This window comes from Monomorium pharaonis, chromosome 1, assembly GCF_013373865.1.
Source record: "Monomorium pharaonis isolate MP-MQ-018 chromosome 1, ASM1337386v2, whole genome shotgun sequence".
NCBI classification, from domain to species: Eukaryota; Metazoa; Arthropoda; class Insecta; order Hymenoptera; family Formicidae; genus Monomorium; species Monomorium pharaonis.
In genome coordinates, this window is record NC_050467.1 from 19,390,064 (window position 1) to 19,406,152 (window position 16,089).

General features: G+C 36.9%; 2 protein-coding genes across 3 annotated transcripts; one reads left to right on the forward strand and one right to left on the reverse strand.

Moving 5' to 3' along the window:
* Nucleotides 1–1,920: 1,920 nt before the first annotated feature.
* Nucleotides 1,921–15,862, forward strand: LOC118645466 (E3 ubiquitin-protein ligase RNF19A-like). 2 transcript variants are annotated; one of them, XM_036286537.1, is made up of 14 exons: nucleotides 1,921–2,079; nucleotides 2,859–2,928; nucleotides 4,882–5,119; nucleotides 5,197–5,339; nucleotides 5,440–5,629; nucleotides 6,118–6,429; nucleotides 6,516–6,660; nucleotides 6,748–6,884; nucleotides 6,998–7,095; nucleotides 12,125–12,323; nucleotides 12,475–12,667; nucleotides 12,739–12,904; nucleotides 13,041–13,423; nucleotides 13,500–15,862. In XM_036286537.1, exons 3-14 carry the CDS (start codon nucleotides 4,957–4,959, stop codon nucleotides 13,744–13,746), a joined length of 2,376 nt encoding a protein of 791 aa, XP_036142430.1. In that variant the 5' UTR covers nucleotides 1,921–2,079; nucleotides 2,859–2,928; nucleotides 4,882–4,956; the 3' UTR covers nucleotides 13,747–15,862. The 2 variants fall into 2 exon arrangements, with proteins under 2 accessions (XP_036142430.1, XP_036142429.1); XM_036286536.1 differs by lacking the exon at nucleotides 2,859–2,928.
* Nucleotides 7,068–10,695, reverse strand: LOC118645472. Its single transcript, XM_036286553.1, has 3 exons — nucleotides 9,620–10,695; nucleotides 9,285–9,512; nucleotides 7,068–9,205 (listed from the first exon to the last, which is right to left on the reverse strand). The coding sequence occupies exons 1-3, from the start codon at nucleotides 9,737–9,739 to the stop codon at nucleotides 8,261–8,263; spliced, it is 1,293 nt and encodes a 430-aa protein (XP_036142446.1). The 5' UTR covers nucleotides 9,740–10,695; the 3' UTR covers nucleotides 7,068–8,260.
* Nucleotides 15,863–16,089: the final 227 nt, after the last annotated feature.

Below are 16,089 nucleotides of genomic sequence, written 5' to 3' on the forward strand. Positions count from 1 at the left end.
CTGTAACGCCTAAACCTCAACCAGGCAATCCAAAACCCAGAGTTTTTAGGTTGCCGGAAGATAATGCAGTTGTAAATAGATATGGATTTAATAGCGATGGTCATGATATCGTATGGGAGCGCCTTAAGAGGTTAAAAGAGAATAAAAATTTTAACGGTATTGTTGGAGTCAATTTAGGAAGGAACAAGGAAACAAAAGACACTGTTCAAGATTACATCGATGGTATAAAGAAATTCGTTGATGTAGCGGATTACTTTGTAATTAATGTATCTAGTCCTAATACTCCAGGTTTAAGATCGTTGCAAAACAAGAAGAATTTGCAAGAGTTATTGAACAGAGTAAATGCAGCGAGAGATTTGTTAGGTAGCAAACAGCCGCTGTTTTTAAAATTGGCTCCTGATCTGTCGGATTCTGAGCGACAAGATGTGGCAGATGTAATTTTAGGTCAGAAATCCAGAGTTGACGGTTTAGTCTTGTGTAATACCACGATTACGCGACCAAACTTGACTAATCCGAACAAGGAGGAAAGTGGTGGTCTCAGTGGTGCACCTCTTACAGATATTTCTACAGCTATGATATCCGATATGTATAGACGAACGCGCGGCAGCATCCCAATTATCGGTGTAGGCGGTGTTTTCTCTGGGACAGATGCTTACACTAAAATCAGAGCTGGTGCTTCGCTGGTGCAACTTTATACCTCGTATATATACAATGGGCCGCCAATAGTTGGCAAGATCAAAAGGGAATTATGTGAAGTACTTGAAACCAATGGATTTTCTTCTGTGACCGATGCAATAGGCAAAGACGTTAAGAGTAAATAGATATTTTAATACTGATATGTTCATACGCACAATTTTGCATATACACATTATTCAATGCAATTTGTACAAAATTTATTATAGAGAAATAATACTTTATTGTTATTGTTTTTACTGTTATAATTGAATAAGAGTTTTTGTTATGTTTATATTGAATGTATATTTATTTCCGATTCATTTTCAACTTAATATCATAAGTATACTAGGTGTTATTGTCAATATATGACGCAAATTGATTAATTAAAATATTACATGGCAGTATTTCCTGTAAATACAATTCATTATGTAATTTGCAAGTCTGTCGTTGTGTCAGTATTTATGTAAAATGAAATTTTCGCGCGTACGACCGCGTAAACATTGTCTAGTTGTTGCGTCAGCTGTTATATTAATCTTATACTAGTTACGCGTGCTTTTTTTCGATCAAAATAAAATTCCTACAACTATCACTATGCAGATAATTGCATACTCCAGTAAAATACACAAAGAATTTCCAGAAGTCTTTATGCAAGCACTTATTATAAATTTGCAAGATAATTATGACGATTGCTTTTTCATCTATGAAGAAAACAAGATACAAATTATCTATGCAAATCATTAAACCGGTTTCCGACAATTAATTTTTATATGTGATATATCGTTTTAAACTGTTCGTTGCTATTGATTTATGGCTTTACAAAAATCATCTCTAACCGGATTTATTTTAGCAATCGCGCCACTAACTATTCTATCGAACAATATTCAATAATTATCTAACACCCTACTATGCATATTATGATATATAGGGATACCTGTAAGTTAAATGAGCCTACTTAACTTATGTCTTTAATTCTATCAAATATACAGTTTCTAAACACAATTTTAAATAGCGTATTAAACAGAGTATTATAGAGTTTTGAAAATATACAATAAACAAAGTGATTTTTATTTAGGCCTAAGGACCCATTTAATTCGCGCGCGATTTCTGCGATTTAAAATTTTCCCGGGTTGTGCATGCGTAACGCCGACGGCCACCGCCCGATGGCGCCGTCGGTGCGCGTGCGTTCCAAAGCCGCTCCGATCTACCTGCTGATTCCTTCCTGCTCCTTCACGCAACACACCGTCGCGATCGGAACAGTCAGCTGTTGTATCACAGTGAACATCCTTAACCAACAAACTGCGCGGAATATTTGGGCAGCCCTGCAGCTATCGACTCTCCGCGACGTATCGCGTTTCGTCGACAGCAACCGGCCTACGACGCTCGACGGCACGGCGGCGGGCGGAGGTACGTTTTCCTCGCGCGACGGCGAGAACACGCGTCGTCCGTTGTGGTCGTGGGAGAGACGCGAGTCACGGTCTCTCGTCACACTCGTACCTGCATCAGCGGGTGCCCGTCGTTTGCGGGGCGTACGAAGTACTCGCGAGCAGGATTTTCCTTGGCCGCGCCTTATCTCCTAGAAACATCTCTCTCGCTCTCTCTCTCTCTCTCTCTCTCTCTCTCTCTCTTTCTCTCTCTTTCTCTCTGTCTCTCGCGGCCAAGAGAAGGAAAAAAAAGGGCCACGAGAGTGCATCGCATCAGTCGCTCCGTGGCGCTCATCTGACGCACGTTGACGATGTGACACGCAATCCGTCGGATAAACAAAGTCGTCGGAAAGAGTGCGAGTCTCGCCGCACTTTTTCCACCGCGCACATACGTCGCCACGCACCTACCTACGTCTCGGCGATCAGATCGTGTACGATACGCGAGATACCGGGGACGGTCCGTGTATGGATGGTTTCTCATCATCTTTCGGTGACGAGTCTCGGTCCCGCGACCGACGATGCCATGGACGTTTAAATCGTCTCGGTGTGGAGACGCCTGAGCGAGCTGCGTCGTGGCTAATTTCGATACGATCTCGCGCGGCTGTCAAGTTTTATTGCCGTGAATCGTCGGAGCAGCGAGTTTATCCGAATTAGCGTTTGCCTTTATCGATCCGACGGGGATTGGTCTTGAACGAATTTCGACACGTGCGAGTATCTCGATGTGTAAAGCTGACTTAATTTTATCAATATTGAATGGAATAGTGACTTTGTTCAGACAAGAATATGCAAGGATGACGTCATCGTCGTTGTTGGGGGACAACTTTCCCTTTTTGTGAGATCTTATCTGTATTTTACATTAATATGCATATTTCTAGTGTTATTTATATCATAGTATTCATGTTATTTCACTTGTTTTTCATATTAAGAACCTAAAAAATATTTTCGCACACAAATGCATTAATTGATTTAATTGGATTTAATGGTCTTATTTTTCAACAAGCAGAGCTTGCTTTAATAGACGTTCCACCTGGCTACCGTCATTCAATTGTGAGAGATCTTTTATATTTATATTTGTATTATTATTGTGTCAATATTTATTTGATATATCGCTTGCGTTTTATATTAATTAAGTGTTATAACTTAAAACATTTTGAATTGTGAATACATAAATGGATTTTAATTGGATTTGATAATCTTGTTTTTCAACAAGCAGACCTTGCTACCTTGCTCTGACAGACGTTCGTTTTTGCTGCCAAATGTCATTCGATTGCGAAATCTTATCTGTATGTTTTATACTGCTATTTATATGATTTATATTCATAAATCATTACATTGATTTTATATCCTGTGTTTCATTCAAAACTTAATTTTGTTTGTCTAATGTTAAAATTCAGAAGATTTATTCAGAAGATAACTGGAATTATGAATACATAAGTTATGATACATAAATGTAATTATATTTAATGATTATGTTTTTCAAAGATGTTCCCAAGCAGATTTTGCTTCAATAGCCGTTCGATTTTGCTGACGAGCGTCATTCGATCGTGTAACGTAACACGGTAATAAGAAAAACATTCGTGCTTAAGTAAGACAATATGCGCTTGGTATCAGCTAGGTCGACTTAAAAGATGACGCTACAATCTGTGGAAAAAAAAAAAGTGCTTTGTGCATTGGAAAAAAAAGAGAAAGATACGATCTCTCCTTTGCGAACTGAGAGCGTGTCGAAATTTCGTGCATATTGCATGACTTTTAAGTATTGCAACACGCCGGATAATTCATGCGTCCCATAGAGACTGCGGTGAAATCGTCGATGACCATCGCATTTATGCGATTCGACTTTATATCGTTCCTTTCTCGGAGAAAGCGGGAGATTCGTTTTAACGAAAACTTGTTAAAAATACAGATGATCGCGCAATGATGTATCGCACGATATCGTAGCGGGAATTAAAAAAAAAATTTGTCTTGGTGGTTCCTTCGAAGTTGCAAAATTGTGAGATCAGCTAGTGAATAAATTTGTCGGAATGAGACTGTGTATTCTCTCTGATCACATTTTTACTTCAGCGTTATATATCCGAAATTTACATAAGAAACGGCAGTGTTGCATTATTTTCGTATTAAATATGCATTTTCATTGAGAAATAAAAAAATGATTTCTTAAAATTTTTTTTTCTCTGTGAAGGTAATTTTAAGTAGCATGACAATTCGCGTAATTTATTCGTGCATATACTTGCTCGAGTTTATTGTACCTGCGGTCGACTTGGTTTTATTTTCGTAACACCTTGATGTGGACCTAAGTATAACGCGGGTTGAATGTACATAATTCTCCAACATTCTCTCGATGGAGAACTTAATGAAATGATATTCATTAAGTTCTCAATTATCTTTGTAATATGAATCACTTAGCGATGAATAAGCGAGATCACTGGTATTGTCATGGTCACGCATGCAATCCAAAGTTTGTTATAGCTATTCATGCTGATTAATAAGTCAAATATTACATATATCACGTATTATGTATAGCTCTATTTATATAATACATATAAAAGGAGAAAAAAAACTTTAATTATTGCAACATCTCAATAAAGTTCTGTTTGAACAGCTACACAAGTTTGTCGGAAACTTCGTATAAATTTTAATCGATACACGATTTTGTGCATTTTTATCAGAAATGTCATTTTTACAAGTTAATATAACAATGCATCTACAAATATTTTATTAATAACTTTCACGTTAATTAAAATTGTAAGATATCCTAATTAATTGCAATTGTTTGTTTTGATTACAGAACGTGTCACGCTAAACGTACGAGGCGAAGCATGATTCTTTAGCAACTTATAACTTTCCCAACACTTCTCTCAGAATGTTCAAAGAAAGTGAAAATGGCGTGGGTGGGTGCAATGGTGCACCACCGCGTCCTCGGAGACTATTTCCCCGATTTTCCCTGCGAAGATTATTGTATTCCAGTCCACTTATTGGTCGTCGCATTGCAAGAACGCCTAGTTCAAATAACAGAAATTCAAAAGGTAACTTTTAAATTTAGTTGTGATATATATAATAATAAGCGAAAGCATAATTCTTCAAAATGGAAAACTTTTTGCAGCCAAAGATCAAGTAAGCGGTAGAGCGACGGATGTCGAGAAAGGAGAGGCTAGAGTAAGCAACGGCTCGAGCCATTTCCAATTTCACAACATAGACTTGCAGCGTGCTTCCAGCAAAGGTTCTGTGCTTTCTTCTGCAGGAAAGGTATACTTAAAACGAGATAATATTTATATCGCAAAAGACCAAGTAAAAGAAGCTTTCCTAAGCCATCATTGTTAAATCTCTCTTATGTTTGTTATTTCAGAGTAATGAGAATGGATTGATGGAATGCCCATTATGTTTGGCCGAACTGCCAGTAGAATTCTTTCCTATTATTCAGTCTTGCCATCATCGCAGTTGCTACGATTGTTTTCAACAATACCTGAAAGTAGAAATTTCTGAATCTAGAGTTAATATCGCTTGCCCAGAGTGTTCAGAACCATTACATCCAAACGGTAAATATATTACAAGTATATACATCAATTATGTAATAAGTGAAACAAAGACCGATAAAAACTGTCAAACATAAAGATGAAAGTCACTCATATCGAGCAACAGCAAATCTTGTCTAAAAATAATTTATATAAATTTTTATTATCTCCAATTCACATAAACTGCACGCTGATATTTTCTCGTTTTTAAAATACAATTCCTATGTGAAGCTGGAACGCGTGGATTCACAGATAATCAATTTAATAATATTGACGCTTTGATGCATCTGTAAGATCCCCCTTCCAAAAATTTTAAAGAATTTAATTATGCACAGTTCATGTGAATTGGAGATGATAATTCATACAAATTATAGGCATTAAGATTTGCTGCCCTCTGATATGTAAAGACGATTTATTTTTGCTTAATAATTATAACATTTTGATATATATTATTTTTTTATAAGATTTCCGAGTTAGTATTACTTACAATTTTCTGCATTACATTTTTCCAGATATTCGAATGATTCTAAATGATCAAACACAGTTAGAAAAATACGAAGATTTTATGGTTCGAAGAGTACTCGCTGTAGAACCTGATGCAAGATGGTGCCCTGCTCCGGATTGTAGTTTTGCTGTAATTGCTAGTGGTTGCGCTTCGTGTCCAAAATTACGTTGCGAACGCCCAGGTTGCGACTCGTACTTTTGCTATCATTGTAAAGCGCGGTGGCATCCTAATCAAACATGCGATGCTGCCAGAGCGCAACGTTCTCAATATTACGAACGCAGCTCCTCTTTAAGTTTCAGTCAAACTGACTCTCAACATAGTAAGTGTGTTATGAACTAATTAGTTATTTATTCTAACATGAAATTATATTTATATTTATAATCTGTGATATGTGTGTGTTTATAGGAGACGACATAAAACCATGCCCTAGATGTCAAGTTTTGATTGTCAAAATGGACGATGGAAGTTGTAATCATATGACTTGTGCAGTTTGCGGTGCTGAATTTTGTTGGCTTTGTATGAAAGAGATTAGTGATCTTCATTATCTTAGGTATGTTGAAAAGTATTCTAAATAAAACTATGTATGCATATATTTAAACAAGTACACCTAACATTATTTTATCTATTTTATTTATAGTCCTTCTGGCTGCACCTTTTGGGGGAAAAAGCCGTGGTCCAGAAAGAAAAAGATTCTTTGGCAACTTGGAACTTTAGTGGGAGCACCAATTGGAATTGGTCTCGTCGCTGGTATAGCATTTCCAGCCATGATTATAGGTTGGTAAAATTATATAATACGAATTACATTGTGTATAATATAAAAATAAATAGCATTGAAATTACACTTGAGAAAAAAATTTAATTATAAACATTATATACTTTGTGTTTAGGTATACCGGTATGGGTAGGACAGAAATTGTATACGAGATACGAAAAGGCCAACAAACACAAGAGAAATGCTTTTATCGCAGGAGGAGTCACTGCATCGGTAAGTTTATTAAATATTTTTTATAATTATTAAAGTGTGTCATTTTCAATTTATTTCAATGTGTGCGTGCATGACACTATCATATCGATAGTTGTGTCTAAATTTTCATGACTGAGCGTTATTTATTCTAAACGTTTTGCTAATATTATTTCCGCGTTGAGAATAAATAATTGATCGTGTGAATTCTCTGTGTTTGACGATTGAAAGAAAAAAAATAATAACGTGTGTCTGTATGAATTGCAATAGGAACTTTGTTTGCTATTCGTGATAACATCGAAGTATATTTTATCCATATTGTTTATACAGAGAAAATGGATAGTACAATAATTGTATATAGCGTATATAACAAAACAGCGCGTTCGCTGGAATAATTGTCGGAAGAAGTTTATTTATCACGGGACGTATTCGGGCAAATGGAATGTATAATTGTTTTATGTTTCATGTATATCTCGAAAATACTCTATAACTTTGATATATGTCCTATATCATTAACCACGGATCTAGTTGATCCGTCTTAGTAATTGTATCACAACTACTTGCCTAGATCTTTAACGACTTGGCACAGCACATTAAAGTTCATTAGCAATTTGCATTCGAACACAAAACCGAATTGATACAACCACATTGGAGAGAAGTGTCTGGTTAAGAAATCGATATTTTTATTACGCAGCTTCTCCTGAAAAATTCGCTTTCGATTTTATCGTACTTTTGAGACTTTCATCAAATTGCAAGCGAATCTTGCATAAATAGTCATTAAAATACTGTAGCTTTTAAGGAGTATAATAGCCGATAGTTTGTCAAAGCTTACATTAATAATATAACTGAGACATCTATCGTATCCTTTAAGCATATCGATCTTTGACCCATTTTGTCCCGTTCGTCTTAGTATCTCGTTACAAGGAGACGACATCGTACGAATAGCGCAAGTTTATATTCTTCCACTATATTCTTCCGACGTGAGTCGTGCTTCTTGTAGCTATCTTCTTCTGTGCCAACATTCATATTTTTGCTGGCTTTAAGCCTCCTTTGAATTGGGAACACAAAAGATTGCATCTTTAAACTACAAACGGGCTATTGCTTCTCTTATGAAACTCTTCGCTTAGAGTCACAGTCCCCGACAGAAATGTTAATTCTTCGATGCGTACGCTAGCCGTGGTAGCGATGATTAAGAATTATTAGTCTCGTTTGTCGCGACGACGGCTTCGTCCGTTAGTACGCCGTCATTATATAAATCCTCAAGGACGTCGATCAGTCGTTGCTCCGTGAGAGGATCACCGAGTGCAACGTCCACCGATCCGATACAAAGTAAAAGCGCCAGCAGCTGGGATCTTCTGTAGTCCTTGTTCAAATCCTCTCTGGTGTAACCTAAATCTTTGGGGATATTTAGGCCGAGATGCGAGCATGTCCAGTTCAGCGTGTTCCAATACGTATTCAGAAGCGTATCAGTGTGCTTGCGCCGTAACTCTGTGGGCACTGAACTCACCAACAACAATGCGACATCGTTCGTCGGCCGACTGTAAGTGACCATCTGCCAATCGAGAATCGTGCAGTCCGTAGTTTTACTATTATTTTTGAAAAGTAGATTATTGCTCCAAAAGTCGGTGTGCGTTATCAATGCTAGCGGACTTTCTGGAGCAAGAAGAGCCGAAATAATATCTTTGGTGCGAGGTCGCAAAATTAGCAGAGCCTCGAGGACCGCCTCCAGTCCTGGTCTACTCTCAAGAAAATGCGCCAATTGTGGTAAACCACGCTCCACTAGCTGCTGGTACGAATCTGTTGCTTTCGCTGTTTGGAATAGGAATGGATAACGCTCGGGGAGGGATTGTTTGTCCACGACCTTCATCGACAGGGAGTGGGCGTGTACGCAGGCGATGGCACTTAACGCTGCTGTCGCTTGACTAAACGTTAATCCTTCCGAGAACTTGACGCTCTCGTAACCTATGACGCTCAAGTCTTCCAATACCAGCATCGATTCCGGCGGTATCGGGCTGTCGTCAGTTCCGCCGGCAGGACTATAATGAGCATGATAGCATGTTGGAATTGGCAATATAATTTTTTCCTCTGACGTCGCCAGCTGCCTTTTATTGAATTCTTTCAAGTCTGGCATCACCTGATCCATATAAACCGTGTTATGAATTCGTCGAACAGAAAAGATATTCAAATTTAATTTTTGACTCATATCACCTTACCCGTGTATAAAACTTAATCTCTCGGAGATCAAATTGGCCTTCTGTAACGAAAAACCGGCTAAACGGATCCTTGGGAAGTTGCTTTATGATAAGGTCCACTCTGCATCTATCGGTTGGCTTATTCGTCGTAAATGCTGCTAAATACTTTGTCATAACGCTGGTGATAGCGCTCAGCACGCTCTCGCTTGTCGCGCATCCGGGGCTCACCTTAAACTCCAGAACTTCGACCTAAATAAATCACTCAATGAGTCAGACGTTAACGCGTTATTCAATTAGTACGTTTATCTACACAAGATTAAATATCTTATTATATTTCATTTGTTTACACGACTAACCGCTTTCCCGTTGTGGTGCTTTGACAATATGTTCTCGAGCCATTCCTTCCGGACCTCCCAGTCCGAGACAACTTGCTCCTCCCCGCAGGAAGTGTCGGTCTCGTCGTCCAAATCGGACATGACTCCTTCTGGCTCGTCCCTCGACAGCTCCCCTTGTGTTTCTTTGCCAATATTCCGCCGAAGCGTTTCGGCGATGTGTATTCCTCGATGTGGATTCTCCCGTCACTCTCGACGCACGAACTGCCTGGCCTCGGTCAGTGGTTAACAAGGCATGTGCTCCGCCGAATGATGATGCCGCCCCACCGGGATATGCGGCGGACAATATATCACGCGTTTAAATTACCGCACGTACACACGCGCTAGTTTATTAACGGGGCGCGTCCGTGTGCTCGCCACCGTGAAATCACCGTCGTTGAATGAGCCCACCTCGTTACGTGCCGCTGCCTCTTCCCGTCGGGCCACCGCCGATTCTGCGCCGATTCGGAGCGGACTATATAGTTCGAGACTCCACGGTATGAGTGGAGAGACCGACTGTCTTTTTAATCGACACGCCCTCGGAGCAGCGACCGACCGACTGGAGTCTTCTTCCTCGACCTAGGCGCACCGAGAACGCGTTACCCTTAATTACCACGGCGCGACCTCAAGTGTACTGACCAACACGACGCATGTCCCATTGTCGTCCACCTTGGGCTTGGTGCTCGGCGCCGCCGACGCAGGGTGGGACGAGGAAGAGACACCGTGGCTTGTAGGCGCATGCCTACTCTCGATCAATATTCTTCCTTCTGCTCCTCCCGGATCTCCTCCCCACCCCCACCTACTCGTGCACGCGTTCAGGTTTCTTCTGTCTTCGACCGTATACTCGCCAATTCTGCTCCCAGAAAATCTGAAAATCGGAGCTCGGCTGATGCATCTCCGACGATGAGTTTTATACTCCTGCCTTGCGCTTTGTAACTGAAATTAGGATACTGAGTTAATAGAGCGAGAAAATAATCTTTTGTTCTTCTATTGGAATAAAAATGCCGCTGCGCAAGTGCGAGCGCAATCATTATCGTGAATTGGGACTCAAAAAGATTCTATAGATATTGTTCAAATAGTTCAAAGTTAAAAAAAAAATTAACATCACAGTTTCATACAGTTCAGACATCATATAATTCGAATTTAGGGATCTTCTTTTAGCTCTATAATACTAGTTAAAAGTTATCGAAATTTAAAAACTACAGGCTTTTTAGATTTATTATTTTTTTCCTAATCAGTGATAAAAAAATGTTAGTCATGAATATTTGAATTTTGATTCTGAAATCAGCTGTAAAAAAATAATGAAAAATTTGGCTTATAATAGTTTATGAAACAAATACTGTTTTGCTGCAGTTTTATGTAAATAACTTTTAAGAGAGTCAGTAAATCTAAATAAACTTTTGCAGGCATATTTATTAATATATGTAAAAAATTTGATTTAATTTCTAGTGCTACATTCTCATCCAATTTTCAAATAAGTGCTGCAAAATGCGAAAAGTCTTTTCTTTTCTACATTAATATGATAAAAAATTTAGGTTTGAATTTTCGGATTTGAAATGATCTGAAGTTTAAATATTTCAAACATATTTTTAGTTTGAAAAATTCGAATTATTAAATTGAAATTTGAACCGCTTAAATTACCCAACCTACTAAACCACGTGATATTTCTGCTATAAGAATGCTGTAAGAATGAAGATTATAGAATATGCTTCGTATATTTGGTAAAATGAAGAATGCAACACATTTATTGTTTCTCTCTCTCTCTCTCTCTCTCTCTCTCTCTCTCTCTCTCTCTCTCTCTCTATATATATATATATATATATATATATATATATATATATATATATATATAAAGGGAAAGACGTATCCACGAGTATAAAGATCTATGCCTCCAACTCGCCCTTGCTACGCTGATTGCGAACTGGTACGATATGCCGCATTCTGTTTTCCTTCAAAATTACGGGCCAAGAGAAACATAAGCGGAGTCGTTCCGCACTCATAGAAATGTAGCACGCTGATAAACGTACTATAAGAATGTAAAATTCTGACTTGAAAAACGAGCTCAAAGTTAATTTAGATATCATTCTGGATAAGATAAAATATTATATCGGTTATCGCTTTGAGATATGAGTAAAGTAAAATATATCAATGCTGTGTTATATCAATATAGAAATGCTTGATTTAAACCGTTTATCGACAACATGATTTACTCGGCTGTGACGAGCGACGTGAGCATTAAATATTCATCATCGGAGTTTCTTATAACTCCATGTAACTCCGTCGTGGCCTTCGATGTGTATCTAAAACTGCTCCTATTTATAATACTTAACAAGTATCGCAGGTAAATTATTTAAAGCAAGGAATAACAAAAGACGCCGACAACATTATCTCTCCGGCGCCACACTTTGTTGTCCTGGCAAGCGTTATGGTGGATGATGGTCTTTTTTTTTAGCAAAGGCGTTTATTAATTTACCGTTATGATTCCTATAGGTCTTGGTGTCGCCGGTGTTGGCAGGACTAGCTGTGGGTATCGGCGTACCCATTTTGCTGTTCTACGTCTACGGCGTGGTCCCGGTATCCCTCTGCCGAAGCGGAGGCTGCGGCGTCTCTACGAGCGGTACCGGAGTGCGATTTGAATTCGATGACGAAAACGAGCTGATGGGGGCTCTGGGTGTTCGCAACGGCGGAGGTAAATACGAGGCCATTTGTTGTGCTACGTACACACACGTTCCGCTCGATTAAATCAATCTTACCCACGTGTGTGTCACGCAGCTATTCATACCCTATATCGAGGACACGTATCGCGATCGAAACCCTATTACAAGACTGTCATGTTACAGATGCGGCATCAATAGACGTCGCGAGTCATCGCGGTGGCAATCCATCGATAGGGGAGGCCTCCCTTTCACTGGGTAGTGGCAGCCAGTTGGAGAAATTGGGCCGGGAAAATGATCGTGAAAGCGTCAGCAACGTGGCTCTCGCTGGCACCAGCCTCGCTAGTCTAGCCTCCAGCGTGCTTCCCGGCGGTCAAAGGTAATTACTCTTGTTCGTTAGACAGGATAATGCATTTGTCACTGATATATCCAATTATGTGCCTACTACAGGTTGGAAGTCCAGGTTGATGTTACGTCTACTCAACGTTTCAGTTTATGTAGCGAAACGGCTTCCGCGGCTACTAGTCTGTCTGAAAAATCGGTAAACGCTTCTATCGCTTTGGACGATGGCGCAGCTTCTACGAGGGCCTTGGCTGGTTCCGTTCTTAATTTTAAGGTATTTGTTCCGTTCTGATAAATATTAAATAGGAAATATTTATTTTTGAAATTAATTGAGCAAATATTAAAATATCCAAAGAAATGAAAAAATATAAAGATGATTTCTAAATTATTATTTTTATATATTTATGTAGATGGACGGTAGTTCAATTAGTGGTGGTAGGAGCACGGAAGGAGAACAAGCAGTTAGCTCTGCCAACGGTGGCCACAGTGACTCTGCTGGACAAGCTACTTCCTTGAGTTCGTTAGAAGAGATGGCACCTGGTTTAGCAAAACGTATCCGCCGTAAACTCACGTTCGATCGTCAATGCAGCGATTCTAGTAGTTGGACTATGTGCGGAGAGGATGGCGGTTCAGAACGAGTACGATTCGACGATCATGTCAGTGTAATCGAAGCGGATCAAGAGAGGGTAGTAGGCGGCAAGTTGGAAAGCTGCGGAGTAAATAATCGCTCAGCAGGAGGACGAAAGCGAAACAAGGATGCAGAGATAGAAATGGAAGTTCAAAAGATATCTAAGTACGAATCACGCAACTAAGTATTCTAAAAAATAAATAAAAACTTGTGAAATTATTGTAATAATATGTTTGTTTAGGAGTCCAAACGGTGAATTGTCCGCCGAGAGCCCTGTGGACGATACTTCGCGAGAACGCGTTAACGTGGCTACTTTGAGAAATGTATTTTTTCACACTTCAGCGGTATCTACGGATCGCGAGAAACGATTATCTGTTATAGAGGAACCAATGCCAATTGTGTCACTGACTTCTGATAATCGGATCTGCACGCCTTCACATGACGAGAGTCAGAGCCCCATCAGTACGGACAAAAGCTTGAATTGCTAAAAAAATTAAGACTGAATCTATGATCATGAAATGCATGTTTCTCAAAACGTCACAACGTATGTATAGATGCGTATATACATATTGCTGAGTGTGTATATATGTATTAAACTACATGACTATAATTCGTAAGTATAAACGTGAAGATTGTACATACCCACATACGCAACACACAATAATAGTTCAAATGTTACACGTGGGGTGTTAAAAATGTGGTAAAACAATTTTACTGATTGTGTACATTTGCGCTGTGATTATGCATATACTAAAACTCTGTGAATGTTTACACATACATCTACACAAATACACGTACTGGCCTCCAATTCGTTATAAACGATAAAAAAATTATAAAATTTTTCTTGCGTCAATATTTTTTGAGTGAATGTCATTATTAACAGACAAAATAATCCTATTATTTATGTCTACATTACTCTTGATTTTCCGGATCCAGTTTGTAACGAACAGGTGGACAATACACAAGCTAAGAAGAATTTACAAAAATGAAAGTTAATGTCGCGGATTGTCGCTGCATTTTATAAGTCAAATACTGCTCATTATGTCTTTAAGTATTACGCGTTTAATGTAATTAGTCAATATACATATAAGAATATTTGAATATGAATATTTCTCCAAAAATATGTTTCCTGTTGTTATGCGAAAATATATAACACAACAAGTAATTTTATCTCAAATATTCTTGACTTTTTCTTATGTTATGTTATAATGAAGTGGAAAAAATTATTTCCATATACGAAAAATTGTTTTCGTATATGGAAGATATAGTGTGTAATACGTACATACATATATATATAAATAAAAAGATATATATATTATATGTATATTGTATATTATGTATGTATGTATAGAAAAAGGCTATCATAAATTTATTTAAAATATCTTCTGTAATTTTATTTGTTTAATTTAACGAAATAGTAATTTTGGTGTGTATATTATTTTGCATTTGTCAGTTCAGAACTAATTGATCATTGATACCAATATTTGATTAATTAATTTAAAAAACTATATTTACAGATATATGCTTTATATCAATTTCATTTTGTAACTTTTAACCTATAATTCTAAAATAAAATGAAATATACATACAAATTGGTTTTAAAAAAAGTTTTGTTTGAAAGTATTAATCATTTTAATTCAAAGCAATATGTTTTATCCTCTTATAAAACACAACAAATAATAAAATATATTAGTCGATAGTTTTACAAAAAATTATTTTGTATATGCATACCTAAAAAAAAAACGAATTTTGAACTATGACAAACTGCCGCATCTTCTTTATACATATGCGCAAACAGCACTAGTTAAATTTAAGTGAAAATTATACAACATACAAATTCGAAATCATTGATACACTTAGCATAAAAGAAATAACGAATATATTAAATATATGTTTAATATGTTATGTTAATCATTAATTCAAAGTATTAAATAATCAAGTTCTCATTTTTTTAAATTACTTAAAAAGTTAATACAAAATTATAATATTTGAATAAGTACTTTTAATAAATATCTTATATTTAATATTTTATAATTCTTGAATCGAGATATATATATATATAGGATCCTAGATTGTGTTTATGCTTTTATAAATATTATGTATTAACATGTCCAAATAATCATGATTTCAGATTAAATTATTATTTGAATTATTATAAAGTAGTCAAATGCTATTTTTTTGCAAATATGTAATACATATTATATTTCTTTATGTATCAGCATTTGTTACATATTTTTATCATTAAATTCAGAATTTTTTTTAGTTGAAATAATTGAAACATGTGATGATATATATAATTATAGTAATAACGATAATTACTTAAGATGAAATATCTGTGACTTTCCGAATGCCTATTACACTTTATGATATAAAAACGCAAATATTAATTAGGATTATTACTTAGTATGTTTAGAGTACTGGCATCTACAAATAAATATATAGATCTATATTAATTTAATTTGCCTGTACTTGCCTGTCATTAATATTGTACAGCACAGAAATATCTTTTAAATATGCACTCTTATCATTTTACACATCATTGTAATAAGTGTATATATTTCTCTGGGAAATAAAATAAACTGCTGGAAAAAAAATTAAAACCAACAAGACTGTTTAAAGTTATACAATTTCATTCGTGAACGTCATAATTTAATATTAAAATTTAATACATATACCATTACTTCACTTTACGATTTACATATTACTGTGATAATCTAACCTCTTGAAATTGAGATTGATTTTAAAGTTTAAAACGATATGTTGGGTAATATTTGGTGTTATCTAATTTATTTAGCAATGAACCAGATAATATCAGGTATTATTAAAAATTG